We start from the raw sequence: 27,877 nt of genomic DNA on the forward strand, positions 1-27,877 counted from the left end.
CAATAGGTCGCCAAGCGCGGCCTGTTAAGGATCTGTCTTTTCTTTTCTTGTTCCGTCGTCCGCGGTCCTCTTACGACGACCTGGTTGTTGATTTATTTCTTTCTCTGGCTGTTTCCTTTATATACAACGTGCCCATCGTGAATGGGTTTCCGATTGATGCCTAAAGTGTGGGCTTGGAGCTTTGGTATAACTCCATCTTCGAAGCAGAAGGGTGGGAGGGGCCTGGGAGGAAAAGTATATAGTGTATTTGGGTTTGATATAATGTGGGATGCGAATTCCGGGATCTTTAGAGGGGATGCTCTATCACTGGCGCATTTAGAATGCTTTCTGGATTCAATTTGCTTGATCGCTGACAGCACGCCTGGTGCCGTAGTCCTCGCCTTTACACAAGAATACAATGGATGGATCTGTAACTATACAAGACAAAGCCACATTCCCTGTTGAATACAGGAAAGGTTCTGATCATCTATACTAGAACTATGTCACAGGAATCAAAAGAGAAATCCCCCAACGCCCCAAGGCAAAACAGAACGATCGCAAGCAAAACTGGCAGGGTATGCCGATGGTTTGATGCGCTGATACAGATATCGGGTACTAGGTACGTAATCACAGCAAGACAGGAGAAAGCGAGGCAGAAAGTGCATATTGGGCGTCTAGAAGACAGAGATGAAATTTCCAATTCTCTCTTTCTGGTTCTGGGCGATACACTCAGCGATCCAGGTGACGTTCCGGATTTCCTAGACGGGGTCAGCATGTTTGAAAACAAAGAATCCTGCCGGTGCTTCGGCAACGAACCTGCTCCTTCAGCCTCATCCAGGCGTACACCACGGCCGGGGTGAACTGCCGGGTGAACACCACCTTGGACATCTCCATCTCCTTCTGGTAGAACAAGTCCTCGAGGCTCTTCCCGTCGGATCCACCACCCATGCCCCCGAGGCCGCTTCCCCCCTGAGTGAGCCCGACGGCATCGAAGAACGCCTTGTAATCGGCGGAGATGCTGACGGCCAGGGTGACGGATTCAATGTCGTCGGCCCGCGAGAGCATAAGCGACCCTTCGGGGTACAGCTTGCCGAACTCCGGGTACAGCTTCCGTCGCTCCTGCTTGGACAGTTCGGTACCGAACGAGTTCAGGGTGATGTTGATGGCGCGGCGGTCGGCCTCGAACTGCAGGATCTCCGACATGACCTCCTGCGTGGGGGTGCCCTTGAAGTCGGGATGGGTGTTGACGAACTCGTGGAAATCCTCGAGGTAATTCTTGTAGAGGGTGTTGCGGACGATCTCGATGTTTAGTTCGTCGAGGTCCTGGTGGCTGAGACTGCCCTTGAAGTAGCCGGCCAGCGGGGTTTCGATCAACACGGAGTTGTACAGTTCCTCGATGTTCGTCGCGACGCACAGCACGGGAAGCGTCTCGAACCAGCCCAGCGGGTGGCATCGCTCCAGGAGCTCGCGAGTATCCCGTTCGTGCAGGGTCCCGGTGATCAGGAGGGCGATGTTGTCGATCATGTACCCGTAGGTGAGGTACTCCAGGAACCTGGCAGTCGACCCGGTAGCCTGGGCCATAAGATACCGGAACTCGGCGACGAGCTTGTCGGTCATCTTGCCGGCGAGGGCAGAGGTGGAGGGGTTGGGAGGAAGAGCAGCGAGGAAGTCGCCATAGGCGGGTGCAAGCTGGAGTTTGACATCTGCGGGGGGATTCCGAGAAAGAGCATTAGACCATGTTCGAGGAACCTCACACAGGAACTAGGGTGAGGTATCGGAGTCCAAAAGCGCACCATCTATCGTCTCGCATTGGGTCAAGTTGGAGTAGTTCTGACCGGTGAGCAGGCTGTTCCGATACCCTCGGACAATGCCTTCGACATAGCTGGTTGCGACAGGGAGTCAGCCTAGAGTCGGACGGAGAAGCGCGCACGTACATACCCGCTGTTGACGTTAAAAAAGAGGCCTTCCATGGTGGCAAGAAGACGAGAGAAAAGCAGCTGCCAGAGCTACGGGGAGGTTGTTTCTGCCTTTCTGTACTGCGTACTGACACTTGGAGCTTCTGCTGGCGGTGCCCCGGCTCACGTGGCTGCGGGCTGCTTAGCTCAGCCAGCGCACCGCCACAACGGGTGACCGCCGGCTGTGGCTGGTGGGATTCGCTTTTTTTCAACTTTTTTAGTTTCTTCGTCTGAAGGTAAAAATTTCCCGCCAGCTGCGACGAGATCATCTTCTCCCCCAGAGCACCTCCGGCTTCGTCCACGTCCGGCCGATTCCCCTCCGACTCCCTCTCCTTGCTCCTCTAGAGCTGGTGTTTCTTTCTTCCCTTCTTTTTTCCCCCTGTTTTAGTTGCCATCTTTCTAGCACCATTGGGAACCGAGAACGTGCACCATGACTCTCTTCATCCTCACCGAGACCAGCGCGGGTTATGCCCTGCTCAAGGCCAAGGACAAAAAGCTGTTGAAGAAGGATGATCTGTCCGCGGAGACTGCCACTCCTGAGGGCGTGTCGAATCTGTGAGTTGATCCTTTTTCCTCGTTCAAACTTGCCGGTGGTTTGGGACGACGGTTCAAAATTTTTTCCCCAAAACAACACCAATCTAACCCACGATCTCCAGGTTGAAGTTGAAGAGCTTCCAGAAATTCGACAGTGCCGCTACAGCTCTGGAGGAAGTCGCCTCGCTCGTGGAAGGAAAAGTCACCCCTCGTCTTGCCGGACTTCTTGACGAGATCAAAGATGAGAAGAAGGTCTCGCTGGCCGTCGCCGACCCCAAGCTCGGTATGTCTGATCGGTGATCTACGAAGATCATTGGGCTTTGGAGGCTAATCGCCTGCTCTAGGTAACGCCATTGGCAAGCTCCCCGGACTCGATATCCAGCTCGTTGCGGACTCGACCACCACCGACATCTATCGTGCCATCCGCGAACACCTGCCCACACTCATCCCCGGCCTCCTTCCCCAGGACATGTCCACCATGTCCCTGGGTCTGTCCCACTCGCTCGCCCGTCACAAGCTCAAGTTCTCGCCGGATAAAATCGACACGATGATTGTGCAGGCCATCGCCCTGCTGGATGATCTGGACAAGGAGCTGAACAACTACGCCATGCGCGTGAAGGAATGGTACGGCTGGCACTTCCCCGAGCTGGCCAAGATCCTCAACGACAACATCGCCTACTCCAAGCTCGTCCTGAAGATGGGCATGCGGGCCAACTTCGAGTCGGCCGACCTCGCCGAGATCCTACCCGAGGAGATTGAGGGCGCCGTCAAGGCCGCCGCCGACCGCTCTATGGGTACCGAGATCAGCCAGGAGGATCTCGAGAATATCCAGGCGCTGGCGGAGCAGGTCGTGGGCTTCTCCGAGTACCGCCAGCAGCTGGCGAGCTACCTGACCGCCCGGATGAACGCCATCGCCCCCAACTTGACCGCCCTCGTTGGCGAGCTGGTCGGCGCGCGTCTCATCGCCCACGCCGGCAGCCTGACCAACCTCTCCAAGAGCCCCGCCAGTACGCTCCAGATCCTGGGAGCCGAGAAGGCCCTCTTCCGGGCGCTGAAGACCAAGCACGACACCCCCAAGTACGGTCTCATCTACCACGCCTCGCTCATCGGCCAGGCCACCGGCAAGAACAAGGGCAAGATGGCCCGTGTTCTCGCCGCCAAGGCCTCCCTCGGTCTCCGTGTGGATGCCCTCGCCGAGTGGGACGACGACGCGACGGAGGAGGACAAGGCCGCTCTCGGTACGGAAGCTCGCTTCAACCTGGAGCGGAAGCTGGCCGGCATGGAGGGCAAGCCTCTGAAGCCCCGTGGAGTGGCGATCGCCCCCAACGGCACGCCCGCCCAGTCCAAGAAGTTCGACATCAACGAGGCTCGGAAGTACAACGCGGATGCCGATGCTATGGTGGACGACGAGCCCAAGTCCGCCAAGAAGCAGAAGAAGCTGGTCGAGGAGGTGCAAGACGAGGAGATGGCCGACGTCAACGGCGCCTCGGAGTCGTCCGACGAGTCGGACGAGGAGTCCAGCAAGAAGAAGTCCAAGAAGGGCAAGTCGGATCTGGAGAAGCAGGCCGAGAAGGCCGGTCTGAGTGTCAAGCGGTACCAACGCAAGCTGGAGCGCGGCGAGATCAACTTCGACGCCGACGGCAACCCGACTGCGGTCAGCAAGAAGGACCTGAAGAAGGCCAAGAAGGAGGCCAAGAAGGCGTCGAAGAGCGACGACAAGAAGCGCAAGCGGTCAGACGACGGCGAGGGAGTGGACAACGCGGAGAAAAAGAAGAAGAAGAAGAAGAAGGACGAGGAGTAAACGAACAAAAGACAAAAGTTCCGAGCGACCCTGATGGATCTATTTCCGATTTTTGTATGATATCACACACACACATCTTGTGGGTTGACTTGTTTGTTTCGTGTCATTGGCTTTTGACTTTTTTGATCTGGATGGCTTTTACGGATGGCGATTTCTGGTCTATCCATGGCGCAGCGGTGCTTGTTGGTAAAGGCAGTTAGGAATAATGTGATATTCATTGTATGCAGCCGCCCGCGTATGAAGCACTTTGTCTGCTGGCACTTCATGTCAGCTCATCCCATCTCACCCCGTCACTGTTCATGGTGTCTCTCAGACCAAACACCCTCTATATCCCCCTTTATGTCCGTTCTGACCCGCCCGTTCCCGACAACTTGCACTGGGCATTATATCACCATCACGACGCAGACATCGGGGGCGGCACCAAATACCATATCACGAACGAAGGGGGCAGAGGCGTCTGGATTACTAGTCACGGGTCTGAATCCAACATCCTCAAGACTTTCCTGCTCGTTGGACTCGTGCGCATCGCCGATATCCCCTCTACCTGTGCCGATGCCATGGACCGGTTGATCCGCAGCTACGACACGCAGCTGAACGACCTCGATGTGACGTGCCGGACGTGGCTGTTTCGGGTGCTGCAGCTTCTACAAGACAAGCAGACTGAGCCAGTCGGTGCAGCAACGGGAAGACTATTGGACGCCAATGTTGATCTGGAGATATTGGAGAGTGCGGTCAAAGAATGGGGGAATCGCTTTGCGGCAGAGGCATGTCTGAATGTGCAGCCCCGACCAGTTGGCGAGCCCCCATGTACGGATTCAGCGTCTGCATGCTAATTCCAATTCTCCCATTCTCCTCGACTCTGTACGTACTACGTCCGGTACGTAGTAGTAGTCCAGGTATTTAGTTCTGCTCTCTATACAAGACAGTAGCTTCACCGCCCGCCCATTCTGCCGCCAAAAAAAAAGTCCCCGATTTTCCCTCCATCACGTTCACCACATCACAACCACTACCACCCCTCCCACACACCATGAGGGTAAGCCAAACCACCTCTCCAGCCCTACTCCCACACTAACAACCTATCCAGGTCATTGATCCGCAGTCCGCAGTCCTCTCCAACATCGAGGTCCTAGCATATCTAACGGCGAATCCCCCGCGGCGGCCGCCCAAGCCGCCCGCCAACTCGCGACACTGGGTTCCCAGCCCAGACCTGCGCGACCACAACACCGTCGTGAAGGAGGTACGTATCTCCCCTCCTCTCCCCTGCATATATATCCTCTTCCACATGCCGCATAGTCTGCTCACCGACACGGCCAGATCCACAACTACGTCTCGCGTCTCTCCCCGCACCTCCTCAGCTACCCGGAGTACATCCTCGAGTCGCAACGGCACCAGCTCGACCAGCTGCAGAAGCTTACCGAGTCCGACCCGGACGCCCTCCCGCCCATCTTGCCCGTCGACAACACCCCCACCCCGCTCGACAATGCCCTCCGTGAACTCATCGCGCGTCTGCAGCCCTACGGCCTGACCAAGGGCGAGGTCCTGATGATCATCAACCTCGGCGTGGGGGTGTCGTCCGGTGCGGCAGCAGCGGGGGCCGAGTCACAGGCCGACGAGGAGTACGAGGGGGAGGGGGAGCAGGGCGGCGGTGAGGGCGCGGCCCAGGCGCAGGTCAACGGCGACGGCATGGATGTGGATGTCGATGTGAACGGGGGAGCCGATGGCGCCGGCGAGGGACAGCAGGAGGGCGCCGCGGACGAGGCAGGCGAGCTTCCCGAGGAGGATTACGGCGCGCTGGCTCTCCTCGATACGGTGATTGAGGAGCGTGAGGAGCGTCTGAGCAATGAGGATGTGGCGGCTATATTGGCTATTATCCGGGAGACCTTGGGAGGACAGGTTCCGACTGAGGAGGCGTAGACGGGTCATGACTGGCCGGCTGGCTGGCTGGCTGCTTGATAGGATGCATGCATGTACGATATAACGTTATTTGGGTCATTGTGGTTCTTTTGAATTGATATCCAGCGATATTGATGTCGATTTTATACACCTAGTCGGGCAGTCAGATGAGTGAGAATACGGATTTTGTCTACGGCGAGGCCAAATGTGGCGTCAGCTTCAAGGTGATAATATTGATGGCTGTGAACCATATCAGAGTCCTCCCGTCTAAGCTCCAGCGGACAAAGCCAGGTTTTATTATACAAGAATTGACCGCAGTCCACGTCCAGTCCGGGGAACTACCTAGCCAAAAGGAAATAGATAACCAAGGAAAGCAAAGCAAACCCCCAACACCATCCGTGATATGCACGCCACGAGATATAGCAAGCGGCTGGATATTGCATGTGCAGCAAAAAAAAAAGAGAGAAATATATGCGAGAAAATCCCGGGGACAAGCCAATCCTCCAGGCGAGACCACCAGACCTTGGTCATGGCGCTCGATTCGGTTCAGCACCGGATCAATTCTCCTTGCCTTTGATCAGGTTCCCGAATTGGTTATACACTGGCTCTTCGTCGTCGCCGCCCTCGTGGCCCCACGTGCCAAAGCCATCGTCGAAGAGATCGCGCTCAAAGCCCGCGCAGACTTCGCCGAAATCAAGCCACTCGCCTTTGTCCGTCCAGAGGCCGCCCTTGCCGCCCCGGAGGTCCCACCATCCTAGACCGCCGAGCATCGCGGACTGCGCGGCATCGAACCCAGTCGGGGAGCGCATGTACTTGCGGAGAAGAGCACGGGAGTACGGGTGGTACCACATCTTCTTCCACCAGAAATCCCGCACGGCAGGGTCTCCATCGAGGTGTACCAGTGCGGGGACGGAGGCGGAGTGGACGTTGGTGAGGAGGGGGATGTTGTGCCACGAGGTGTTGCTGGTACTGGGGAGCTTGTCCAAGGTCTTGTTGAAGGGCGGGCTCACCCATTCGTCCTTGGCGAACTTGGGCTGGGCAAACGGATTGCCGATCTTCTCGGTGCTGATGTCCTCCGGGAGCAGAAGACGGTGTTCCCGCGGCACGCCGTGCGCCATCTGAGCCGACGAGGTCTTGGAGATGTTGTTGTACTTCAGCCACTCGACGTCCATCTTCGAGTTCAACATGTTGAAGAAGAGCCGGGATTCGTAATCGAGGCCGATCCCGTACTCGTAGCGCCGTCCGCTCTCGAGGTGAGGGTCAACCCCCGTGATATTGGAGGCGTCAGAGATGCCAATCTGTCGGTAGAGGAACTCCTTGAGCCAGCTGGAGCTCCGACGTCGTTCCAGCTCTCGCACATACTCCTGCCGCCCGTACATCTGCGTAAGCGCAAGGTAGTCACCGCGTACGTTGCGATGCTGGTCGACGAAGTGCAGTAGTTCGGCGTATATTGCTTTCAGGTCACCGGCCTGGCCCATCGCAGCACCGGGTTTGATCCACCGGGGCCGAGTCAGATGGCCCTTCAGGTCGGTCTTCCAGCCGTAGACGTCAGGCGGGAGGCTCGACGACGGGACTGTGGCGCATCCGGCATCGTTGGGGAGATTGGGGAAGCATTCCTTGCTGGCGGAAAAGAGCACCCGTTGCGAGTACTTCTGGATTCTTTCCTGTCCGGCTTGGCGCGTCGCCTTTTCTAGCTTCACCAGGCCGTACTTCTTGAGGAGCTTCTCGTTGTTCTCGCGCAGGAGATCCTGGAACCGCTGAACAAGGACCTCGGGCGGCAATTGGAAGAAGAAATCTTGACCGTCGGCGATGAGAACGAAGTCGTCGTCGCGCACATGCGGGGTGTACGCGAGGAAGTTGTAGATGCCGGTGATGCGGTCGACCATGGCGTCGTACTCGCGCGAGCCCTCGGGGAGCTGTCGACCGTACCGGACGAGAGTGGGAGGCGGGTAGTTGAGGATCATGGCGGAGGTAATCATGCGACAGAGCGCGCGAGATTTTTTGCGGGCGGGGATGGCGACATGGAAGGCCGGAGTGGATTTGGTCAGGTTCGTCGGAAGAGTATCGTTGATGCCTATCGTCGGGCCGTGGGGAGGGACGACCTGCGAGTCTTCGGGGCGGTCATGGAAATGGTGATAGGACGGGTACATGGTCCAGTAGTCGACTTGAGGCTAGAGGAGCATAGAGTCAGCGTCGGACGTCCTGAACGGGCCAACGACGGGGAGGAGGGGAATCCGGACCGCACTGGAGGACCGCCATATCATGACGAGAAAGAAGAAACAAGCGGCAAGGGTGAGGAACAAGGTTCTGGTGGGACGGGCTCTCAGACGACGACTGCAGGCCTGCTGATAGTACGCCGTCGCCGTTGACCGGGCCGAACGGTAGTAGCCGACCACAGGGCTATCGGGAGAGCCCCAGTTGGCGGCCATGGTGAACGGAGGGATGAGACAAGTGAGTCTGCGGTGGGGGAGAGATCGCAGAGAATTCGACACGGACGGTGGAGGAGTCCAGAAAGGTAGGCTGCCACGAAGTCATCTGAACATTCCAGTCGCACAACCTTAAGGCTAAATCGATGCAGCGGGATTATTGACGGCCGCAAGAATCCATGGTTGGGAGGACTCTCAGAGAGTGATGACGACAGAGACGCAGGGAGCCCACTGGAGGAGGATGGAACTGGCGGGAAGAGACAGAGGGGAGTCAATGGAAGGAAGAGGAGGAGGAGGAGGAGAGAAGAGGAAGAGGAAGAGAAGAGAAGAGAAGAGGCCAGAGTGCGAGTGAGCGAGATGGTGTACGTTGCAGAAGTTGACCGGTTGGGAGATGATTGACGTTGGCGCCCCCCAGTGGAGCATAATTTCTCCATCCACGCAGGCCCTTTGCTTGCCCTACAGTATCTACAGAGTGTTATCCAGACAAGATTCTCTCAAACTACTTAATCTCGATTCGAATCGATTATTCTACGTAGTACTAACGGGACCGTCATGAAGACCTTCCTATGGATCCGCCGCGTCATCGACTCTCGCCATTCTTGGCTCTTCTCCGCCGGCGTTTCATGTCATCCAGCATACAGATGACGACGAGAAACTTCAGGAAAAAAAAAATGCAATTCATATGCAATCCACCTTCTACTCCAGATAGATCTCCTCCCGTAGCCGCTGCAAATTTTTAAAAATCCCCCCACCAGGCCCTTCACTCTCCTGGCGGCGATGTCCACTCGCCCACTGTCGCTGCTGCTGCTGCTGCTGCTGCTGGGACTGCGCAGTGCGACCCTGCTCCTCCAGCACGCGACGCCGCTCCTCCACCATCTTCCCCAACCCCTCCACAAACCGAATCCGAGCCTTCCCCTCCGCCGTGCCCTTCCACATCGTCGCCAGTACACGGAGCGCCTCGACCCGCTGAGCGGCGGCCTCCAGCCCCCGCTGGCCGCCGTCGTGGCTGTTCAGCAGCTCCGTCACCTCGGTGCGCAGCTTCTTCGCGGCCTCCTGGCCCTTCTCCTCACGGCTGTGGCTCTCGGGACCGGCGTCCGGCGCCGACACCGAGATGAACGACGAAGTCAGCGACGTCTCCGACGGGGGCAGCGGCCATTCCATCGCATCGCCGAATGTCTGCACCACCTCCTCCAGTCGCGCCCGGACCTGGTTCAACGTCCGTAGTTTGGTAATGTAGTCTGGGTCCTGCACCGCCGCGCGATCGTCGTTGTCGTTCTCGTCGGCTCCGGCAGCATCTGTCGTAGGGGTCGTAGTCGCCGGGAGCGGGGATATCCCGTCCGGGACGAACTTGGCGATGTCGTCGCGGAGCGCCTCGCTCAGCGTCTCCGAAAGCCCGATGGTTTCTCCCCGCAGGACCTCCACCTCGTAGGCGAGACGGCTGCCGCTGCGGAGGATCTCGTCTGTCAGTTGCGTCAGCGTGTTTGAGTGCCGGACGTTCTGCGCATTGATCTGCGAGAGGATGGTCTGTAGCTGGGAGGAGAGTTCGGGGAGGGAGACGGCCCCCGGACCCCGGGGAGCCAGAGGTTGCGATGACGCCAGCGTCAGCGGGGGGAGAACATCGTTGAGGAAGTCGGCGGGATCGAACGAGGGGTCGGTGAAGTCGGGGGTGATGTCGAGCGATGGGCCTGAAGCTGAACTTGGGGGGTGCGCTGCGGCGGCGCGGGCGGGACTGGGGGTTTGTGACGGGGCCATTTTTCAATTTCTTGTCGGTCGTGTCGACTAGAGGTAGTTTTTCGGAGGCATTGAGAAGGGCAAGTTCGCCCGATGGGTGGTCGATATTATAGCATGGATCGCAGGGAACGATGATGTTCAGGAACGTTGACTGCGGGCTGCCGCTGCCGCCGCCACCACCACGTTACCGCCTGCAGCAGTTCCCCATCGGCATCGCTCCAGGTACATACCGTACCTAAGGTACTTTTATAGCAATTTTCTTATACAACGGTAAATTTATACAAGCTATAGTAATGAACAATACTTCAATCACAAGCCAATCTGACTAACAGGAAAGAATGCGGGTATCGTTATCCAAGCAAAAAGAACCACAGCCAAAGGCAAACTGCACATACAAGGATTATAACACAGGCGAAACTGAAATAGACATTAACGTATTAATCGTTCCCATCCGTCGCATGCTTCAAATATCCTCGACAACACGGGCGTTCATTGCGCGCTGGAATCCGTCGTCCGCCTGTGCGCCCGATCCGTAGCGGCTCGGGCCCTCGCCGGCGTTCTCGGCCGCTGAAAGCTGCTGTTGGACCGTCTGGTTCATGGCCGGTAGGAAAATCACCTTGCTGTTGGCGGTCTTCGCCATGGACTGCATCGCCTCGAGGTATCGGATCTGCATGGCAGGGGCCGAAGAGAGAATGTCGGCGGCCTGACGCATCAACTTGGCCGACTCGACCTCGGCGCGCGCAGCAATGACCTTGCTCTCACCGATCCGCTTGGACTGGGCCGCCATCGAGAGGGAATCCTGGAGATCGTTGCTGAAGATGATGTCCTTGATGAGCATGGATTCGACCTGAACACCCCATCCGGCGGCCACATCCTCGATGATCTCCGACGTCGACTGGGCAATCTCCTCACGACGCTCAATCACATCCTGCAGGACCCGTGCACCGATGACGTGACGTAGGGTGGTCTGGGTACGCTCCACGAGGGCCTGTCGGACGTTGGTGATGCCAAAGGCAGCCTTGTGGGGAGAGATAATTTGGTAGTAGATGACCGAGGTCAGGTTGAGAGTGACATTATCCTTGGTCATGCAGACCTGGCGAGGGACCTCGACAATCTGGATCTTGACATCGACTGCGGTAAGATGCTCACTCAGAGGGTTCACCTTGACAAGACCGGGATCGACTGCACGTTCGAAGCTAAATCGTCGCGTTAGGGAGTGATCTGGGTTTGTGAAGCGCTTGGAGAGACACGTACCGTCCGAACTTGGAGACCAGGCCGACTTCACCCTGGGCGACTGGTTTGTAGGGGTTGGGACAGCAGATGCAACAAGGGATTGCACCGAGGAAACCGATACATTCTCCCAGGCTATGGACTAAACGGGCGGTCGATTAGCCTCTCGCGATTGTAGAGTTTCGGTAAATCCTCTCAGGGTCGTCAAACTTACTCAATCCAGCATACCACCCGTGCGCTTCTGGGTTCTCTTCATCATGCTGGATCTTCTGGGCATATCTTGGCTGCAGATCTGACAACCGAGCAGGTTGCACTTTCACCAGGTGGGGCGTCGGGGTCAGACGGTCGGAGGGCTGAACGGGGGCCTTGCCGTTGGTGGGCGTGTGTGTCTCAGCAGAGGACATTGTGTATGGAGTCGGATCGTATGAGTATTCACTTGATATGGATCAATGTAGAAATGGAGGGGTGCGATGGAGCCGGGATAGTAATAGTCACGACAATAGATATGCGATGGTATACAGGTTGCAGAATGCAGGCTGCAGAGTTGAAGAACGGATGGAGGATGGTTTTCTGGGATAGGCGAAGGGATGAAGGGGGGTGGAATCTAGTAGACGCGAGGACGAAGCGAGTTAAATAAATCAACGCGATGGATGATGAGTTGACATCTCCACCGCATCATCCTCCTCCTCCTCCTCGCCCTACCAGTGGGTCTAGTTCCCTTTCCGGTTAGGACGCCTCCGCCCCCAAGGCGGAGCATTTTAGTGTTGTTCGTTCCTTCCAAGGTGGGATCCCTCAATGAGCTCCTCTATCCCGTGGCTGCATGCTCTCATGTCTGTCATCTTCTCATCTTGCCATATACGAGGTACCTCCTGTAGGAATCATCCCCCACCACCATGATACCTGGGGAATCTTCTCCATTCCTCTTCCCAGTGGAAACGAGTGGAAACGCATCCGGTCCCTGACTATCACTCGGGTTCGGGCTCCCTCAGTGGATCCTCATACAACCAACACCCAAACAACCTCCCGTGCCCCTACCATTGGCCCTTCGACCACTACACAAGAAACCCTATCGGGTGCACCGCCGCCTTTTCCCTGGCGGACCCAGTCGGCCTAACAGGCCAAGAGAATTCGCTCATCAATCCAGTAAGTCCCTTCTGGGAACGTGGGTAGCTCGGAATCTGCCAGGCGTTATCCACGTGAGCCTTCCCTTCGCTTCTAGTCGTCTTCTAGTGGCTATGGTCAGCGACTCTTGGTTTCCACTGGGGCTCAGAGTGGGATCCCGAGATCCTTCATGCACTGCCTTGACGGGACTCCCATGGGACCTTCTGCGAACAATGGAATGGCCAAGATGCGCTACTGAAGGATCGCTGTGAGATGATGTAATATGAAGGGCCCCTTGACAACAGTACCAATTAGTCATGCGGTCAGGCGATTCGAGTGCGCCCGGTCGTCCTCCACAATTAATGCACTTAAACGAGCTTATGGATCGAGCTCTCTCTGTTTGCGGATCGACTTGCGGGTGGTTTTGTTGTATCGGGGCTGTGCCCCATTGCCCAACCCAATACGAATAAGCATACTCCTCAATTGGTATGGTTTGTCGGCACCTACCTCCGAGACACTCAATTCACTGAGTTGATCCATCGCTGCGCGTGAGATCTTCGGAACAATTTCTCGACGCTGATGCGACCCTCGGTATTATTCCTGATTAAAACGTCCAGTGAACAGAATCTGCTGCTGATTCGTATGCACCGAATTGTGCACGAGGCCTTGTTGCGTTCTGTCGGCCCAAACAATTGTCTCCTGGCTGTCTTCCAAGGAACGTTTAACTATTGAGGGATGGGAGTTGTTTGTGTTCGCCTATCAAATGTTCTTTTTCAGGCATGTTGCTCAATGCCCAAATGCGAATGCGCCTCATAAGTACACCTCATCAATTCCGGGAGTATAGCGGCATATTAGAAGGATATCAAACTACTATCGCAACTTTGCTCGTTTTCAATGAGGGGCAACAATTTGCCCAAATACTACTCCTCGATGCTCTTCTACTCCAGTCCTTGGAACTCCAAGATCCAACAGTACTTGCCAGAACAACGATGGAGTCTTTAGCAAATCTGTTTTTGGAGATCACGGATCGTGAGAAAGCGGAAACTTTCACAGCCAGACTAGCTAGTGTGAAGCAACAGCTATACACATCCGCGTCCCCTGGAACTGGTGCTTTTGCTATTGACTGGGCTGTCGGAAATGCGCAGGCATGAGCTCCGGAAGGCTGTGCAAATATTTCAAGAACTCTGCGGGGCCACAGTGACGCCCACGGTCCCTTTATTTCAGCACCACTTGCGAGCGGCGCTGAAATTCTACTTATGCAAAGCGAACCTGAAGGGGCCTTCCAGCTTCTTTGCGATGTACAATGTAGACAAGCACAAAGTGACTCTCCCAGTCTGGCTAGCCGCATCAGGTGGGATTTGCACGTCTCTCGGCTCAAAAAGGAGAATCCGTTCGAGCCATAAGTAAGTACTAAGACTTGGTCGAAGATTGCCGGCAGCGATTCCGTACGAGAAATCGTAGATGGAGAATGCTGCATTGTGGGCTGGGTGATATCTACCGAGAGCTAGGAATCATTGGGAGATCGGTGGGCTGCTACCACAACTATTCTGCTACAGTGACCTGGAAAAGGAGACAACTGAAGATAGATCCCACTAATATATCGCAGGACCTCCTTTACGCCTAGAATCATCTTAACCGCTAAACAAGAATTCCATCTCGCTATCAATCTGGGCTTTACTTGGGTGCTATCAGTGCTGTCCTTATGCGTATTTGACATCGAGACGCTTTTAGCCAATTAAATCATGGTTCTTGCTTACATATTAAATTTGAAAACCCTGTTCAATAAGAAGCATCATTGGTCTAGTGGTAGAATTCATCGTTGCCATCGATGAGGCCCGTGTTCGATTCACGGATGATGCATTTCTTTTTGTAATCTATTTTTTTCAACTTCACATAGCTTTCCATCGTGTTTCCTAAATTTCCCTGCCAGACGCAGCCAATTGTGATAAAACCTCAGGACACAAGCAGAATCGAAACCATGCCACCATCTAAGACAACAACCGGTTTACAAAATCCAAAGCATCCTGTCCATAAACCGAGCCGTAGCTCTGATGGACGGAAGCATCATTACCATTGGAGCAGTACGGATCCGCCTGATCACAATACGACTGGATGATATCCGTGTATGGGCTGCAAGAGAGGTCTCCAGACTGAGGATCAAACTATCCAGGTTAGTATCCTTGCTAGCTATACCCAGAGACAAACTTACGCCCGCGGCGGTGGACGTTCCCACGTTGTAAGGAGCACCTGGCGTGTGACGGGGATCACCCATCCAGATCATCGCCTTAACATGGGATCCCACGTCGCTAGAGATGGCCGCTGCGGTGTCGCTAATGCCCATGTTCGCATCACCGCCGCCACACATGGCATCGTCCATGATTTGAGCCCCCTGCGATCATGAATCAGCACTTCCATACCTCCGCAGAAGGAAATGTATGTCAGTTCTTCTAACTGGACGGGTCGTACCTGTGAGTATCCAACGAGGACAATTTGAGTGTCAGGACAGTTGCCCACGAATGCAGAAACCTGGTCCGCGACGGCTTGGACCCCCTGCTGGACGGAAGATGCATACGCGTCATCTCCAGTTGCGGGATAATCAATGGCTTCAGAGGTTGCACCAGGATGGGCGTTGAGAATCAAGTCCACGACGGTCCCTGCGGTGCCGAACCCGGCTGGAGCGGTTGTCTCGCGAGCCCCAAAGACATGGATGTTTGGACAGCTCTGGCGCTTTGCAGGTTCGCCAGGTGCGGCCAGGGCACTGCCCACTAGCAAGGTAATCGGGAGCGCATAAATCATCTTTGTTTGTGCGTGAGTAGCTGTGGTGTTTCTTGCGCTGCGATACTGAGTTGAGGCTTCTACACGATTTGAGAGGTCTCGACGTTATTTATGCTAGACATTCTGGCCTCGGCGCAGCGGATGTTTCATGTTATTGGGGCAATTGTTTGATCTGGCTAAGTGACTCTGCTATTGAGGCTATCAACTTGTCACGCTATCCACAATTGAGCTGCGCTCGTATTGGGATTAGCCGATGCACCTTGAGCAAATGATGGTGGTGAGACCCAATAAACAGACTCCAATCGTGCTTGGTACAATCGGTAGAACCTGAAAGTCCAGTACTGGCAATGGACTCGTAGATCTTGCACTCAAGTATTCCTTTTGACCGATGCTCCTGCTCGGTAGATGTCCGCTGAAGGGACGGGATTCGCTTCATGCATTCATTATTTAGCCTGATTAGCAAAAGTATCAAGGATTGCCCAGGGGCAACGAGGAGCGTCTCAAATGGCGGCCTTGGCTTGCTTTAGGCTATGAAACGTGCGGGGAAGATCTTTTTGGAACGCCATGGCTGATGCTAAACCCAACATGCTCGAGTAGGCCCTCAATTTCTCCTCTCAACTTCGATGCATTCGAATATATCAGGGCATCCATCTGACCCTCCATGGTTGTCTAGGCTTCGGAAGGTAGTCCATGATCTTGTCCTTCGCATCAGTATCCTCAAAAAGTATGTCTACCCCTCCAGCATCCTCCAGCATGGACCGTCAAGTTTGCATGTCTACTGATGTACATCCTTGCGCCACGCTGTGGGTTGGGAAATCTTCTTACCATGTGCGACGATATTGCTCCCTTTACCCTCCTTGCATAAGTTCGCACCGATACACCTGAGGGCGGCTTGAGAAACCATCCATGGCACAAAGGCCAATTCATCGAGAATACCACAGCTAGGTCCCATGAAAGCAGCATTAAGGGAGGTTGGGTGGGATCTGAGACTTCGGCGTAGCTCTGGTGCCGGGTCTACTAGGCGGCATCATGTGGCTGAACAGAGTACAAGTAGATACTAGTGACGTCCGGTCCTCCGTCTGACAACTTCTCTGACTAGTCCTACGTGAAAGGAATTGCAGGACCACCTTCAGCTTTCCTCTGACAGCAGTGGCTGTCTCTCGTCCAATGCTTTTAATAGTATCGCGCCGATCCATGCTGAAACCGGCTGACTCAGCTCCCCTCTTTGGCTTTAACTAACCGCCCTCTCAATACCTGACCAACACCGGAAGCGGAGAAAACAACCTGCCACTACGATGGAAAAACCAACAATTAAACCTTGCTTGAACAGCCACATCCCATGGTGACTTCTTCCCTGCCCGCCGGCACCTATGCTGGAGCTGGACTCCTTCTCTCCTGACAATGAATCCAATGCATCAACTCCTTCTGAATGTGAAACGAGCTCGCGCGTCGATCTCCAGAGGGAGGAGGAAATCGGAGGCTACCAAGGGAAATACCCCGAGGCATTGCGCGGGTCCTTCGTCGATGTCATCCATATCTGTGTGCGTATAGTTTCCTGTCGAGCACTCGATCTCGATGGTCCAACTCGCGCTAACTCACTCTCAGCATTGACAAGTCTAATCTACTTCCTACGTCATCGCCTTGGGACATCCTCCCCGTCGAGCTCCAGATCACGATCTTCGGTCATTGTGGCATCAGAGACCTGTTGCAGCTGAAGCTCGTCTGCAGGGCCTTTTCCCGGCTGATCTCCTCCAACGAACATGCGATCACCAGGCAATACCTCCGCCAACGCCGCCATGGAACCCTTCCCTCCCCCGTCAACAGTGACTGGACCTCCACCCGCAACCCAGAAGATGATGTTGTCGTCCTGTCGGACCTGTTCCCCCCGACCGAAAGTGCAAGAGGTGGTCACCTATATACATTTCGCTATGTATACAGCTTGCGACGTCGGCAGAACCTGTGCTCGAAACTCAGCTACTACCTAGCCGATCGCGTCATGGATCGTTTCATGCATGAAGAGACTATTTACATGAAGGCGATGTTCCCTTCAAGGAAGGAGCGTAATGCATTTCAGAAGCAAACCGTCGCGAGGATATGGTTCTATATCACGCCACTTATGTGAGTGTACCTACTCCCCGACCCGACGCGGAGTCCCAACTCAATCCGCCACAGGTATTACACGCTTTATTTCCTTGAAGCCTATAGTCGAGTTAGGCGAGAGCAAACCCTTATGCTTTTGCGCGAACTCGAGGTCGGAAAGCTTCCAGCTCTCATCCCGCCCGCCGATCGCAAGTCAATGTATCGGAAACTCCAGGCCCAGATACTCCAGTCTCCCCCATTTACCAACAACTCCACCCTCATTTCAACCCATCACTGCCTACAGCTTCTAGTCTCCTATATGCGATATACCGTACCACCTGACGAGGAAGGCCCCCGGGACGACAGCTGGATTGGCTCGCTCCTCACCGTATCTCCGTTTCTCCGAATCGTGGAATACTTCTCTGCCGAGATCGGTGATGGCGGCAGCCAGCGCTCGCAGAGGAAAGACTTCATGCACAATTTCCACCATGATATCACGACACATGAGGAAGACGATATGGGATCTCTCGTCTTTGAGCGCATCCCGAATTCACATCTACATTCGTCAGTAGAGGACATCTGGTTTGATGTGGCCACAAGCGAGATGGCCCAGAGAAAGATAGCACCGCATCATGCTGAGATTGTCCCCGTCTGGGAGGGGCTCCCCATTTTGGTCGGATGCGAAAAATGCTACGGATCTAAAGGATGGCATGCATAGTGTGGTATTTGTCGTTTAGCGTACATAGTTTTACTTGGTGGTACATGGCGTTTCGGTGGGTTCGGTGCATGGTGTAAATGAAGCGTACGAACATACAGGCGGGGGATTCGGTAGCTGAAGACAGATCAATCTCGTACATACAATGAATGGAATGTTAGGTATCGATTGTCTGGCAGCGTGATCACTACCTATATAACTCCGTACCTGATGCCCTAACCCTATGGCAACATCTCTTGGCGGTAGTTTGTTTGTCTTGTTTGCGCGTCGCATCTTCAGACGCTCGACAACCACGACCATCTACGATCACCACATACCTGCAGAGCTCGCTGGAGGAGGCATTTTTTCAGAACCGATATGTGAGATTGGGTCGATATTAATTCTGCATATCGCTTTTTTAGACAGCGCCACAATGGCCGCAGCCAGATCCCAACAACTACTGAACTCTTCCTGGACATTACATCGTCTGTCGCCCCTACATCATGGAAAGGAGTTCAACACCCTCCTCGACAATCCAGTCGCTTTAAAGACATACGCGACTCGGCTCCGCGACCAGCTTACAGGGAACGCGTTGGCCGGGCTGCAAGGCGCCAGTATAGGCGCCGAGGACGACACTCTATCCCGGACCGGCGCGCTCACAAACTGCACGTGGGAGACGATGCCGACACTCTCCCTACAAGACCCAGAAGCATCAGATGACTACCTGAAGCGCTCTTCTGGAATCCTCGTGGTCCTGGAATACGAAAACACGGTATACAAAGCCGCGCTCCTCGCCCCGCCAGAGGACGAATCCCGCCCTCAAAGGAACACAACCTCAACCACCTATCTCCCCTTGCTGTTAACGCGGCTCCCAAACCCCCTGCGGCAGACGTTTATCACATTTCTCGCCGCAAATTTCGACACCTACTGCTCCGTTCTCCGTCTTCCGCCCCACGTCATGTCCATCTGTCTGGAGACCTACATCACCCGTGTGGCCTCGAAGCACGGGCAATCCGACGTCGAAGAAATAGTGAAAGAGCTGCAGCTAACGCTCACGTTTCCCCCGTCTGTGGCTCCGGCCTTGAGAACCCTCAACGTCAACATCCCGCGCGGCTCACTCGCGAGCTTTGTCCATCCCAGGGACTCCGAAGCCACGGGGTCTACGCAGGACGGCGCGGTCCTTTCGGGTCTCTCGGCATACATGGCGAAGCATTTAGCCATGGACTTGGATTTCTCCACTGCGCCCGCTTCGCGAAAGGATTTGGCGAGTGGGCACGTCAGGCTTACAAAGGTTGCGTGCGGCGGGTTTCTCCTCGGCAGCGAGGGCAGACTGAAGCTAGTCACGCACGCAAAGTCCAGGCGCCCCACAACGGAGGGCCCTACCAACGGTGATCCCGATACTCAGACCGAGAGTGATCGTCTTGCTCTGCGGGCTAGTGAGGCACTCCTCCAGACTATCCTAGGCAGGGCTGTCTCTAGCGACGTCGATACTACATGATCTTGGGGGGCTTTGCTAAGTGTCTCAGTTGCGCTTTATGTTCATCTGCATGTGTGGGATGTACATGTTTTCATATACTGAGTGTATTTGGGCTCGTGGCGCATGGCTGGCCTATCTGCCAAATAAAGAGACAGTCCGAGCCCAGCCAGCAAATATACAGCGACAAGTCCGAGTAATCATTGCAATTGTGTTTTTATATGCGATGTCGTCAGTCGTCAAACGTGGGCGTCATGAGAGCGTCGAAAATTTACAAGATACGGAGGAATCATAGAAAGCCTCAGGCTTCCAGTGTCTGGTATTCCGATTCCGCAAGTCTTAGTGCCTCGTCGACACGGTGAACGAAATGCGACATCCCTCCGCACCGCTCGACAATACCGCTCCGTTCGAACATGCGGAAGACGTTGCGCGTGGGGATCCGGCAGAAAAACACCCTCACCCCCTGCGACGCATACCCGTCGACAATATCGTACAAAACCTGTGTGCCAGAACCGTCGATGCTAGTTACTCCGTGCACGTCGAAGATGACGTTCTGGTTGTGCTCGGGGGGTCTTGTACGGGGGAGGGAGGGATGCGCTCGATTAGTGCCATACAGCTCCAGTCGTCGAAGCCGGTTTTTCAGATCGCCTGTGTTGGCGAAGGTCAGCGGCTCGGGGATCTTGACAATTAGCGCACTGTCAACCAGTTCCACGTTTTCGGGGTGGAGCTCGGCGTTGTCGAAACGGTCAGACGTTCCAGCGACTTTGCCCAGAATTTGGATCCGGGGTTTGGTGGAGTGGCGGATGAGTATCAGGATAGAAAGACCTATTCCTAAGGCAATTCCCAGCTCCAGAGAATAGAATATTGTCGAGACAAAAATGAGACACATCAATGCTAGTTCTGTCCATCCGCGCAGGCGGATGAAAAATGCCAGATCATGCGGGCACTCTTCGATTAAACTGAAGGCGACCACAGATATCATTGAGCAGAGGACCGCTTTCTAGAGGCAAGCGTTAATGCGGGTCCAAGGCGGTGGGTGCGGGATGCGGAAGATCTCACCGGAAGGTAGTATAGATATGGCAAGAGTACCATGATGCAAATGAGCGTGATAATGCTCAGGAAGATGTTACTCATAGGCGAACGAGCGCCAGTTGAAGCATTGACCTTGCTTCGCCCATATCCTCCGAATGCAGGGAGAGCCATGAAGCAACCGCCAAGAACGTTGGAAACTCCAAGTGCTACCATCTCTCTGTTGGCGCTGACGGACATTCCTTGCACGCCATTTTGACCCAGGTTGTCGAGTCCTTTTGCAGCAACGGAAGATTCGAAGAAACCAAGGAGCGCGATGATGAAGGAAGTGCTCATCGCTGTGCGCACGTGCTTCATGTGGCTGAATTGGAAAGGCCATTTGAACACAAAAACCCCGCCCGACGAGTTTTTGGTGGAGCCCAAAATTTCGAGTCCCTTTTTGTCCCAACCAAAGTGCCATGTCAAGATGGCGGAGAGGATGACGACAGTTACACGGTCCGGGAGGTAGACAACCTGGGGGTACCTTGGTTCGAGCCACTTCTTGAGGGTACTATGACTGTGTGTCAGCTTAAACGGCAGGATCAAGTGCTGAGCAGCTACGTACCGGAATACCATTATTATGGCGAAGCTACCAAAGGATACGGCCGCCGTAAGTGTATGACAGGACCCGACATTCCCTACCAAGAACACAAGCTTCTCGACTGTGGTTCCATGGCTCACACCCACCTCTTTTGCCATGTGTGCGAGCCCAAGTTCGGGTATGAGCTGGTCCACAAATATAACAAAGCCAATGGCGGTAATAAAGCCCCGTAAAAAGGGGCGGCTTAGAACGTTGTCCAAGAAGCCTAGGCGGGTCAGTCCAGCAACAAGTATCATGGCTCCAGCCATGGCAGTGACTACTCCCACCACCATAGCGTTTGCAATTTCATCGTCTTCATTCGATTGGCCTTGTCTGACGCTGGTTTTGACGATTGTTCCAGTTAGCAATGACCCTGCGGCCTCGGGTCCCACCACTAGCAAGGGACTGCTTCCCAGTATTGCATAAACGAACGGATGGATCACGAAAGAATATAGGCCGTTTATCGCAGGCGCATGCGCAAGGTTCGAGGACAAAGACAACGCCATTGGGATATATATCGATGAAACCGTTATTGCGGCGATCAAGTCGCCCCGAAGCCACGACCAGCGATATTGAGTGATCCAGTTGAAGAACGGAATGTAATATGATATGTACCTGAGAGATCATTAGATGCAACTTCGTCAACAGGCAATACCACGGGGACCCAATCCGACAGGACGACATACTGCGACTTGCGATTCGACACCGAAATGACCGACGAAGATTCCATTGACCGCATGTTCTCCGGGCCTTGCACATAGCTTGATCCTCCGCTACGCTGTCGACCATGATGGCCATCCCCGAACTGCAGCCCCTCAAGTTGCCGCATAGCCCCCTCTCCCCATTGCGGAGTACCCTCTTGCTCCACTTGTGGTGTGAAGGTGCCATGATTGCAAGAATCCTTCAAACCGCAGGCAGGCTCCTGGCCGTCGTAGGAGTCTAGAAGGCGGGTTCGGTCATGAGGCTTTCGAGGCGAATGCTCTGAAGATTCTGACGCGTTTTCGGTCGTTGAAGTGCTTGGTGATGTAACCCGGAAGATATCAAGAATGCGGTCCCGCAAAGACCGAAGCTGGGTCGAGCCGTCGAGTGAATTTGACTCCGGCATGGCTTGAAGGGCGGTTGGAAATCAGTAGATCAAGGCAGGATGATAATTTCAGAAAGCGCCATAAGTACGAGTTCAAGGAGAGAGAAAAATTTTTGCAGAAAGCGAGAGGGAAACCGCGTCAATAAATGAGCGAGTCATATGCGTAGCGCCACTGCTAGTTCGAGGGATTATCAGCACCAAGATAGGAAATGGAACGAATCCGAATGGCAGAAATGCTCTAGATTAAGCACGTGCTGGGCAACGCAAGAGAGTAAGAGATTAAAACAACGAAATCTATACAGAATGAGATCGAGACTCTCCGGGTTGGAAGCGAAAGACACTCGAGAAAAACCTTGGGATGAGACGGTTGACCTCATTGTCCGGTGGGCGATAAGCCATTATCGGCTTCTGCCGGGCGGTGAGCGGTATTGTTTCACGTGACCACCGCGCAAAGCCCAAAAGTGGGTTTTAAGCCGCCACAAAGTCATCCGAATTGTGCTCTGAATCCCTTCACCTGCTACCTCCCTTCGACACCGTCTCCGATTTCCTCGACTTTACAGCAGGAAGATCCTACGGTCAACCGTCTCTGAAGCGTCGTTTTCTCTGATTCACCAGATCACCAATCGTTTTCCCGTCTTGATTCGTCTCGAGACGCAACCCCGCCAAAATGTCGTTAACAAATTGCCGCTTCTACGAGGAGAAGTACCCGGAGGTCGAGAGCTATGTCATGGTCAATGTCAAGCAGGTAAGAATCTGCCACAATATCGAAAACTCTCTCTCTTTGGGGTAATCGCAGCAGATTGCTAACCACTCCCTTTCTGTCCCCTGCAGATCGCCGAAATGGGCGCGTACGTCAAGCTCCTCGAATATGACAACATCGATGGAATGATCCTGCTCTCCGAATTGTCGCGGAGACGTATTCGTAGTATCCAGAAACTCATCCGTATCGGACGCAACGAGGTCGTGATTGTGCTTCGTGTCGACAAGGAAAAAGGCAAGGCAACCTCCTGCGCGGTTGAGATGGCGGTTACACAGGGTTGGTTGAACGACGGATTTGCTGACCTGTGATCGCTCTCTGCAGGTTATATCGATCTTTCCAAGCGGCGAGTCTCGTCCGAGGATGTGGTCAAGTGTGAGGAAAGATACAACAAGAGCAAGGCGGTTCACTCCATCATGCGCCACGTCGCAGAGGCCACCCAGACTCCCCTGGAGACGCTATACCAGACTATTGGATGGCCCTTGAACCGGAAATACGGTCACTCGCACGATGCTTTCAAGATCTCCATCACGTAAGACTCCTGTCCCTTCCCCTAGCGCTCTCTGGCTATCGTGACTCATATGGAATCTTCCATCAGTAACCCCGACGTCTGGAACGAGATCGAATTCCCCAGCGAGGCTGTGAAGAAGGAGCTCACAAACTACATCGGCAAGCGGCTTACTCCTCACCCCACCAAGGTCCGTGCGGATATCGAAGTCACCTGCTTCGGCTACGATGGTATCGACGCCGTGAAGACCGCCCTGCGCACCGCCGAGGAGAGCAACACCGCCGACAACCAGATCAAGGTGAAGCTGGTCGCTCCGCCTTTGTACGTTCTGACCAGCCAGTGTCTGGATAAGACCATTGGTATCAAGACGCTGGAGGAGGCCATCCAACGGATCGAGGCCAAGATCAAGGAGGCCGGCGGTGGTTGTATCGTCAAGATGGCCCCCAAGGCTGTCACTGAGCATGACGATGCTGCGCTGCAGGAGCTTATGGAGAAGCGTGAGCGTGAGAACATGGAAGTCAGCGGTGATGAGAGCTTGTCCGAGAGCGATGAGGGTGTTCCCGAGTAAACGACTCACACTCTTCCTACCACCTCTGCCGTTGGCTCGACGAATCCATTTGATGGAGTTGTTGGGTCAGAGCATCCATCTCTTCTGGATTCGAGAGACGCGTCGGATTGACGTGCGGGCGTTGGTGGCTGTTTGGGGTTTTGACGAAAGAATGGAAGGGAAAAAAGTTTCAATAGAGAGTGTTTCGAACGTGACATGATTTAATGAGACGGGAGATGGATTTATGTACGTATTGGCGGCATTGGGATCAGCAGCAGCGTCGGGGACATGGTCGATTCAATTATTGGATGTCGTTTGGATCGCTGTTGGTGGTTGAGCCCCGAATGACAGGAGCTTGATTCCACGTTCTCATGTACATAAAGCTTTCGTTGATCTACAGGTCGATGCCAGTTGACTCCTTAGATCCTTTATTGTCCTGACAATTACAAAGGCAATGCGTTTGGGTATCATCTTATCGCTCCTTATGATACAAGGTACTAGTAACTCCAGGCAACTCCAGGCCTCGCTGTATATTCTACGGCTCATAACAAGATGCTTTGGTCAATACATATCACCCCCAGTCTATACAGGATAAATAAACCGAGATCAGGATCATGGAAGGTGTATGCCCATCGTATAGGCGAACAGTGAGGGGCACTGAAGTGGGGCGCAGAACGGGATCCGCGATCGGCCTGATATGGTTAGTCCTGAAGCTTAGATCTCTCTCTTCTGTCGCCTTCTCCTTCTCTCTTTAACTCCCTCTTCATCCTTCTTCCCAACATCACCTACTGATCCCTCTCTCCCACCTACCATGGGTCACTGGAGGGATATCTTTAGTGCCGACCGCGGACGGGCGCGTCACCGTCTTCACATGGAACGGCATCGATGTACGTCATTGTAAACACCACGGATCCCAGCCAGCTGACGCGCTCCATACCTAGTGCTCCCTGCATATACCGCCGACAATATCCCCGCCACTCATCCTGCAAAAGAGGTCACCAAGGTTGCCTTGCGTCTCAGGTACCAAATTGAACAGGTCGTCTCTTGTGAGCTCGATGAGAGCATCATTACCGATCCCAATAGCAGGGTCATCACCAACGCTGTAATCCAGACCGCCAAAAACGCAGGCGGTGAAGATCTGAGGGGCTGCGTCTTGTTCTGCTTACTTATATGCCTTCGATGGTTCAAGATACAGGCCATAGAAGAGCTCTGGGATGCTGATCTCCACGAGCGTCGCGCCCTCGCTTGCGAAGTCATTGCAAAGAAAATGTAGGTAACCCCCTCCCCACCCACCATTCCCTCGTGTCCCTTGCTGACAATATATATCAGTATTGAAACTGAAGAAGACCAGGACCATCTTCTGATCAATTCTCTGTTGAAACGATACTCCATCTTCGTGGACGGGGAAGAAACTCACCCTGCCAATGTCATTGAACGCGCGGTAGATCTCCACGCTTTAAGGGTCATTGGCTCTTCCGGGTACCAGAAATGCATTCGCTATCTCTGGAACGGCTGGTTCTGTCAAGAAGATGGGAACCCAACCAACTTTGTACCCTATGAAGACAAGGACAACACCAGTTTCGCTGTCCACTTCCATCCTGATAGAATGAGAACTCCTCTGTATCAGAACGTATGCCAGATATTCTTCTCGCTGGTCTACCTCATACTTTATACACAGGTCATCAATACTGTCAACCGGACTGGGGACCTGGACGTTGTCGAGGGTATTCTCTATGTGATGACTCTCGCGTTCATCTGCGATGAGCTGACCAAGTTGTGGAAAATCGGCCGCAATTATTTCGATTTCTGGAACGCATTCAACTCGACGCTGTACGCTCTCCTCGCTGTATCGTTCTTCCTCCGTATTTCCGCCCTGGCGCACTCACCCCAAGCGGGCGATGAGAAAAGACAGAGGCTCAACGAAATGAGCTATAACTTCCTAGCTTTTTCAGGACCCATGTTCTGGATGCGCATGATGCTCTACCTCGACTCTTTCCGGTTCTTTGGGGCCATGTTTGTGGTGCTGAGGGTCATGATGAAGGAAAGCTTGATCTTCTTTGCTCTTCTCTTCGTCGTCCTGGTGGGTTTCTTCCAGGCGTTTTTCGGAATGGCCCAGTTTGAGCCCGAAACCCCGATCGTTCGGACGATCGTCCAAGGAATGGCAAACAGCGTGATGCAGAGCCCTGAATTCGGTACCTTCGAGGAGTTTGCATTTCCTTTCGGCATAATCCTCTATTACGTTTTCAACTTCATTGTCATGACTAGTAAGAAATCTCCCCTGGAACTTGATTTTCGCCTTGGCTGACTACTGTTTGACTAGTCTTGCTGAATATTCTGATCGCACTCTACAACAGCGCTTACGAAGACATTGCCGGAAACTCTACCGACGAATATATGGCAATCTTCGCTCAGAAGACAATGCAGTTTGTTCGGGCACCTGATGAGAATGTCTTCATACCTCGTACGTTGTTTCTACGCCGATTCATGCAGACATAATAAATAGCTAATGGATGTGCTTCTCAGCATTCAACCTTCTCGAGATCATCTTCTTGGTTATCCCATTTGAGTGGTGGCTACCCCGCCATTACTATTCAAGACTGAACGACCTGGTGATGGGCATCCTCTACTCTCCCCTTCTACTAGTCACGGCAACCTTGGAGGTCCGCGAGGCGCGCCGGATCAGATGGAATCGCCGCCGTGGGGAGGAGGACGATGACGACGTGCAGGAATGGGAACACGTTGCCGAGGAAGTCGACTTCGAAGTCGACGACAGCTGGAAGCTGGCTGTACAGGAGACTACCCCGGACGTGAATGCCAACGCGACCACTCGGGAGATTGCGCAACTAAAGGCCCAAGTCGAGGCGCTAACAGAAATGGTCAGGCTGCTGATCGACGAGAAGGGAGTTACGGGGGGCTTGATCGGCGAATCCAGCTCGACTATCGCTGAACGAGAGTAGCTGCTCGTTTGGCTCTGCTCCATGTTACCCGGGGGGGGGCTTGGTCTCCCTTCTGAGGGTCAATTAATTGAACCTTTCTTTCTTTGTCTGTTGTCATTCTTGTCTTGCGCGTCGGCGATTGAACACAGTCATCATAAAAATGAAATGACGCAAAAAGAAGAGCCGAACGCGGGGGTCGAACCCGCAACCTTGAGATTAAGAGTCTCACGCTCTGCCGATTGAGCTAGCCCGGCTGCGGCTATGTTAGGCGTTCTTTTTCTGTCTACATAGATCGGGATAATCTTCATTGAGAACCTCGGTAGATAGGCACGTTTATGTGTTTGCTCCGAGTCGTGAGTATGAACTATGGAGTTCCGAATGCCCTCAAGAAGCTGCGGTTACTACCCACATGTCGTCTGTTAGTCTCTCATAACGCAGTAGTATTACCGACAATGTATCTACTATCATAACGCTACTTACTCTCCACGTTGAGTTGTCTACACAGCGCGGGTATGGTGTTGTCGAGTACTTCGTAAGAACAATATATATAAAGAGTGTATGTATGTAGGTAGGGTTGGGATTCGAATTCTACATTTGTCTGTCAGCAAAAGATCCTTTGCCTCGGATGCGAACACGCATGGATTCATTCAATCGTCCGTCCTACGACATAAGAGCCATCCCAGCCGGTTGTATTCTTCCAATAAAGCCGTTAGTCGAACAAACAT

The 27,877-nt window shown here is 54.0% G+C and overlaps 14 protein-coding genes and 2 non-coding genes across 16 annotated transcripts; 9 read left to right on the forward strand and 7 right to left on the reverse strand.

The window, feature by feature from the left end:
- Window positions 1-427: 427 nt before the first annotated feature.
- BDV59DRAFT_170321 (H(+)-transporting V0 sector ATPase subunit d) lies at window positions 428-2,020 on the reverse strand. The gene is made up of 4 exons (XM_073688395.1): window positions 1,918-2,020; window positions 1,773-1,861; window positions 796-1,682; window positions 428-737 (listed from the first exon to the last, which is right to left on the reverse strand). The coding sequence occupies exons 1-4, from the start codon at window positions 1,947-1,949 to the stop codon at window positions 654-656; spliced, it is 1,092 nt and encodes a 363-aa protein (XP_073552091.1). The 5' UTR covers window positions 1,950-2,020; the 3' UTR covers window positions 428-653.
- A 167-nt stretch (window positions 2,021-2,187) lies between these two features.
- nop58 (RNA-processing protein NOP58) lies at window positions 2,188-4,498 on the forward strand. The gene is made up of 3 exons (XM_073688396.1): window positions 2,188-2,489; window positions 2,591-2,751; window positions 2,813-4,498. Exons 1-3 carry the CDS (start codon window positions 2,365-2,367, stop codon window positions 4,267-4,269), a joined length of 1,743 nt encoding a protein of 580 aa, XP_073552092.1. The 5' UTR covers window positions 2,188-2,364; the 3' UTR covers window positions 4,270-4,498.
- Window positions 4,499-4,568: 70 nt separating this feature from the next.
- On the forward strand, window positions 4,569-5,102 carry BDV59DRAFT_198724 (uncharacterized protein; the record flags this gene model as incomplete). The annotated part of the gene is made up of 1 exon (XM_073693210.1): window positions 4,569-5,102. The coding sequence occupies one exon, from the start codon at window positions 4,569-4,571 to the stop codon at window positions 5,100-5,102; it is 534 nt and encodes a 177-aa protein (XP_073552093.1).
- A 194-nt stretch (window positions 5,103-5,296) lies between these two features.
- On the forward strand, window positions 5,297-6,183 carry BDV59DRAFT_198725 (uncharacterized protein; the record flags this gene model as incomplete). The annotated part of the gene is made up of 3 exons (XM_073693211.1): window positions 5,297-5,302; window positions 5,354-5,506; window positions 5,584-6,183. The coding sequence occupies 3 exons, from the start codon at window positions 5,297-5,299 to the stop codon at window positions 6,181-6,183; spliced, it is 759 nt and encodes a 252-aa protein (XP_073552094.1).
- Window positions 6,184-6,371: 188 nt separating this feature from the next.
- Window positions 6,372-9,036, reverse strand: BDV59DRAFT_88028 (glycosyltransferase domain-containing protein). Its single transcript, XM_073697266.1, has 2 exons — window positions 8,403-9,036; window positions 6,372-8,333 (listed from the first exon to the last, which is right to left on the reverse strand). The coding sequence occupies exons 1-2, from the start codon at window positions 8,589-8,591 to the stop codon at window positions 6,720-6,722; spliced, it is 1,803 nt and encodes a 600-aa protein (XP_073552095.1). The 5' UTR covers window positions 8,592-9,036; the 3' UTR covers window positions 6,372-6,719.
- An 80-nt stretch (window positions 9,037-9,116) lies between these two features.
- On the reverse strand, window positions 9,117-10,453 carry BDV59DRAFT_88032 (uncharacterized protein). Its single transcript, XM_073697267.1, has one exon. The coding sequence runs from the start codon at window positions 10,338-10,340 to the stop codon at window positions 9,285-9,287; it is 1,056 nt and encodes a 351-aa protein (XP_073552096.1). The 5' UTR covers window positions 10,341-10,453; the 3' UTR covers window positions 9,117-9,284.
- Window positions 10,454-10,584: 131 nt separating this feature from the next.
- Window positions 10,585-12,193, reverse strand: BDV59DRAFT_170330 (slipin family protein). Its single transcript, XM_073688397.1, has 3 exons — window positions 11,764-12,193; window positions 11,574-11,691; window positions 10,585-11,515 (listed from the first exon to the last, which is right to left on the reverse strand). Exons 1-3 carry the CDS (start codon window positions 11,951-11,953, stop codon window positions 10,783-10,785), a joined length of 1,041 nt encoding a protein of 346 aa, XP_073552097.1. The 5' UTR covers window positions 11,954-12,193; the 3' UTR covers window positions 10,585-10,782.
- A 122-nt stretch (window positions 12,194-12,315) lies between these two features.
- On the forward strand, window positions 12,316-13,354 carry BDV59DRAFT_170332 (uncharacterized protein). Its single transcript, XM_073688398.1, has one exon. The coding sequence runs from the start codon at window positions 12,370-12,372 to the stop codon at window positions 12,661-12,663; it is 294 nt and encodes a 97-aa protein (XP_073552098.1). The 5' UTR covers window positions 12,316-12,369; the 3' UTR covers window positions 12,664-13,354.
- Window positions 13,355-14,439: 1,085 nt separating this feature from the next.
- On the forward strand, window positions 14,440-14,510 carry BDV59DRAFT_t37. The gene has a single exon. It is a non-coding gene; the product is annotated as a tRNA-Gly (tRNA).
- On the reverse strand, window positions 14,457-15,446 carry BDV59DRAFT_209571 (cutinase; the record flags this gene model as incomplete). Its single annotated transcript, XM_073695414.1, has 3 exons — window positions 14,457-14,812; window positions 14,860-15,039; window positions 15,117-15,446. The coding sequence occupies 3 exons, from the start codon at window positions 15,444-15,446 to the stop codon at window positions 14,639-14,641; spliced, it is 684 nt and encodes a 227-aa protein (XP_073552099.1). The 3' UTR covers window positions 14,457-14,638.
- Window positions 15,447-16,630: 1,184 nt separating this feature from the next.
- BDV59DRAFT_170337 (F-box protein) lies at window positions 16,631-18,394 on the forward strand. The gene is made up of 3 exons (XM_073688399.1): window positions 16,631-16,966; window positions 17,031-17,543; window positions 17,598-18,394. The coding sequence occupies exons 1-3, from the start codon at window positions 16,827-16,829 to the stop codon at window positions 18,220-18,222; spliced, it is 1,278 nt and encodes a 425-aa protein (XP_073552100.1). The 5' UTR covers window positions 16,631-16,826; the 3' UTR covers window positions 18,223-18,394.
- Window positions 18,395-18,512: 118 nt separating this feature from the next.
- Window positions 18,513-19,834, forward strand: BDV59DRAFT_88094 (uncharacterized protein). The gene has a single exon (XM_073697269.1). It carries the CDS (start codon window positions 18,632-18,634, stop codon window positions 19,694-19,696), a length of 1,065 nt encoding a protein of 354 aa, XP_073552101.1. The 5' UTR covers window positions 18,513-18,631; the 3' UTR covers window positions 19,697-19,834.
- BDV59DRAFT_88093 (SulP family inorganic anion transporter) lies at window positions 19,835-22,510 on the reverse strand. Its single transcript, XM_073697268.1, has 4 exons — window positions 22,007-22,510; window positions 21,306-21,935; window positions 20,732-21,251; window positions 19,835-20,672 (listed from the first exon to the last, which is right to left on the reverse strand). The coding sequence occupies exons 1-4, from the start codon at window positions 22,423-22,425 to the stop codon at window positions 19,974-19,976; spliced, it is 2,268 nt and encodes a 755-aa protein (XP_073552102.1). The 5' UTR covers window positions 22,426-22,510; the 3' UTR covers window positions 19,835-19,973.
- A 398-nt stretch (window positions 22,511-22,908) lies between these two features.
- BDV59DRAFT_170340 (translation initiation factor eIF2 subunit alpha) lies at window positions 22,909-24,686 on the forward strand. The gene is made up of 4 exons (XM_073688400.1): window positions 22,909-23,149; window positions 23,236-23,398; window positions 23,486-23,693; window positions 23,760-24,686. The coding sequence occupies exons 1-4, from the start codon at window positions 23,072-23,074 to the stop codon at window positions 24,235-24,237; spliced, it is 927 nt and encodes a 308-aa protein (XP_073552103.1). The 5' UTR covers window positions 22,909-23,071; the 3' UTR covers window positions 24,238-24,686.
- A 295-nt stretch (window positions 24,687-24,981) lies between these two features.
- Window positions 24,982-27,639, forward strand: yvc1 (putative potassium ion channel Yvc1). The gene is made up of 5 exons (XM_073688401.1): window positions 24,982-25,103; window positions 25,158-25,485; window positions 25,546-26,480; window positions 26,537-26,677; window positions 26,740-27,639. Exons 1-5 carry the CDS (start codon window positions 25,028-25,030, stop codon window positions 27,171-27,173), a joined length of 1,914 nt encoding a protein of 637 aa, XP_073552104.1. The 5' UTR covers window positions 24,982-25,027; the 3' UTR covers window positions 27,174-27,639.
- On the reverse strand, window positions 27,334-27,406 carry BDV59DRAFT_t40. Its single transcript has one exon. It is a non-coding gene; the product is annotated as a tRNA-Lys (tRNA).
- Window positions 27,640-27,877: the final 238 nt, after the last annotated feature.

The sequence above is a fragment of the Aspergillus ambiguus genome, assembly GCF_047715705.1.
Source record: "Aspergillus ambiguus strain CBS 117.58 unplaced genomic scaffold BDV59scaffold_3, whole genome shotgun sequence".
Taxonomy (NCBI): Eukaryota; Fungi; Ascomycota; class Eurotiomycetes; order Eurotiales; family Aspergillaceae; genus Aspergillus; species Aspergillus ambiguus.

Coding starts and splice junctions, on each gene's coding strand:
- BDV59DRAFT_170321 (XM_073688395.1), bottom strand. CDS start 1,949: ATGGAAGGCCTCTTTTTTAACGTCAACAGCGG. Junction 1,862..1,917: donor TTTTTTAACGTCAACAGCGG/GTATGTACGTGC, acceptor TGTCGCAACCAG/CTATGTCGAAGGCATTGTCC. Junction 1,683..1,772: donor CCAATGCGAGACGATAGATG/GTGCGCTTTTGG, acceptor ATCCCCCCGCAG/ATGTCAAACTCCAGCTTGCA.
- nop58 (XM_073688396.1), top strand. CDS start 2,365: ATGACTCTCTTCATCCTCACCGAGACCAGCGCGGGTTATGCCCTGCTC. Junction 2,490..2,590: donor CCTGAGGGCGTGTCGAATCT/GTGAGTTGATCC, acceptor CACGATCTCCAG/GTTGAAGTTGAAGAGCTTCC. Junction 2,752..2,812: donor CGTCGCCGACCCCAAGCTCG/GTATGTCTGATC, acceptor CGCCTGCTCTAG/GTAACGCCATTGGCAAGCTC.
- BDV59DRAFT_88028 (XM_073697266.1), bottom strand. CDS start 8,591: ATGGCCGCCAACTGGGGCTCTCCCGATAGCCCTGTGGTCGGCTACTAC. Junction 8,334..8,402: donor TATGGCGGTCCTCCAGTGCG/GTCCGGATTCCC, acceptor ATGCTCCTCTAG/CCTCAAGTCGACTACTGGAC.
- BDV59DRAFT_88032 (XM_073697267.1), bottom strand. CDS start 10,340: ATGGCCCCGTCACAAACCCCCAGTCCCGCCCGCGCCGCCGCAGCGCAC.
- BDV59DRAFT_170330 (XM_073688397.1), bottom strand. CDS start 11,953: ATGTCCTCTGCTGAGACACACACGCCCACCAACGGCAAGGCCCCCGTT. Junction 11,692..11,763: donor CGGGTGGTATGCTGGATTGA/GTAAGTTTGACG, acceptor CCGCCCGTTTAG/TCCATAGCCTGGGAGAATGT. Junction 11,516..11,573: donor CTGGTCTCCAAGTTCGGACG/GTACGTGTCTCT, acceptor GCGACGATTTAG/CTTCGAACGTGCAGTCGATC.
- BDV59DRAFT_170332 (XM_073688398.1), top strand. CDS start 12,370: ATGCTCTCATGTCTGTCATCTTCTCATCTTGCCATATACGAGGTACCT.
- BDV59DRAFT_170337 (XM_073688399.1), top strand. CDS start 16,827: ATGAATCCAATGCATCAACTCCTTCTGAATGTGAAACGAGCTCGCGCG. Junction 16,967..17,030: donor TCGATGTCATCCATATCTGT/GTGCGTATAGTT, acceptor ACTCACTCTCAG/CATTGACAAGTCTAATCTAC. Junction 17,544..17,597: donor TTCTATATCACGCCACTTAT/GTGAGTGTACCT, acceptor AATCCGCCACAG/GTATTACACGCTTTATTTCC.
- BDV59DRAFT_88094 (XM_073697269.1), top strand. CDS start 18,632: ATGGCCGCAGCCAGATCCCAACAACTACTGAACTCTTCCTGGACATTA.
- BDV59DRAFT_88093 (XM_073697268.1), bottom strand. CDS start 22,425: ATGCCGGAGTCAAATTCACTCGACGGCTCGACCCAGCTTCGGTCTTTG. Junction 21,252..21,305: donor GCCATAATAATGGTATTCCG/GTACGTAGCTGC, acceptor ACACAGTCATAG/TACCCTCAAGAAGTGGCTCG. Junction 20,673..20,731: donor CATATCTATACTACCTTCCG/GTGAGATCTTCC, acceptor GCTTGCCTCTAG/AAAGCGGTCCTCTGCTCAAT.
- BDV59DRAFT_170340 (XM_073688400.1), top strand. CDS start 23,072: ATGTCGTTAACAAATTGCCGCTTCTACGAGGAGAAGTACCCGGAGGTC. Junction 23,150..23,235: donor TCATGGTCAATGTCAAGCAG/GTAAGAATCTGC, acceptor TGTCCCCTGCAG/ATCGCCGAAATGGGCGCGTA. Junction 23,694..23,759: donor GCTTTCAAGATCTCCATCAC/GTAAGACTCCTG, acceptor ATCTTCCATCAG/TAACCCCGACGTCTGGAACG.
- yvc1 (XM_073688401.1), top strand. CDS start 25,028: ATGGGTCACTGGAGGGATATCTTTAGTGCCGACCGCGGACGGGCGCGT. Junction 25,104..25,157: donor TCACATGGAACGGCATCGAT/GTACGTCATTGT, acceptor CTCCATACCTAG/TGCTCCCTGCATATACCGCC. Junction 26,481..26,536: donor CAACTTCATTGTCATGACTA/GTAAGAAATCTC, acceptor CTGTTTGACTAG/TCTTGCTGAATATTCTGATC.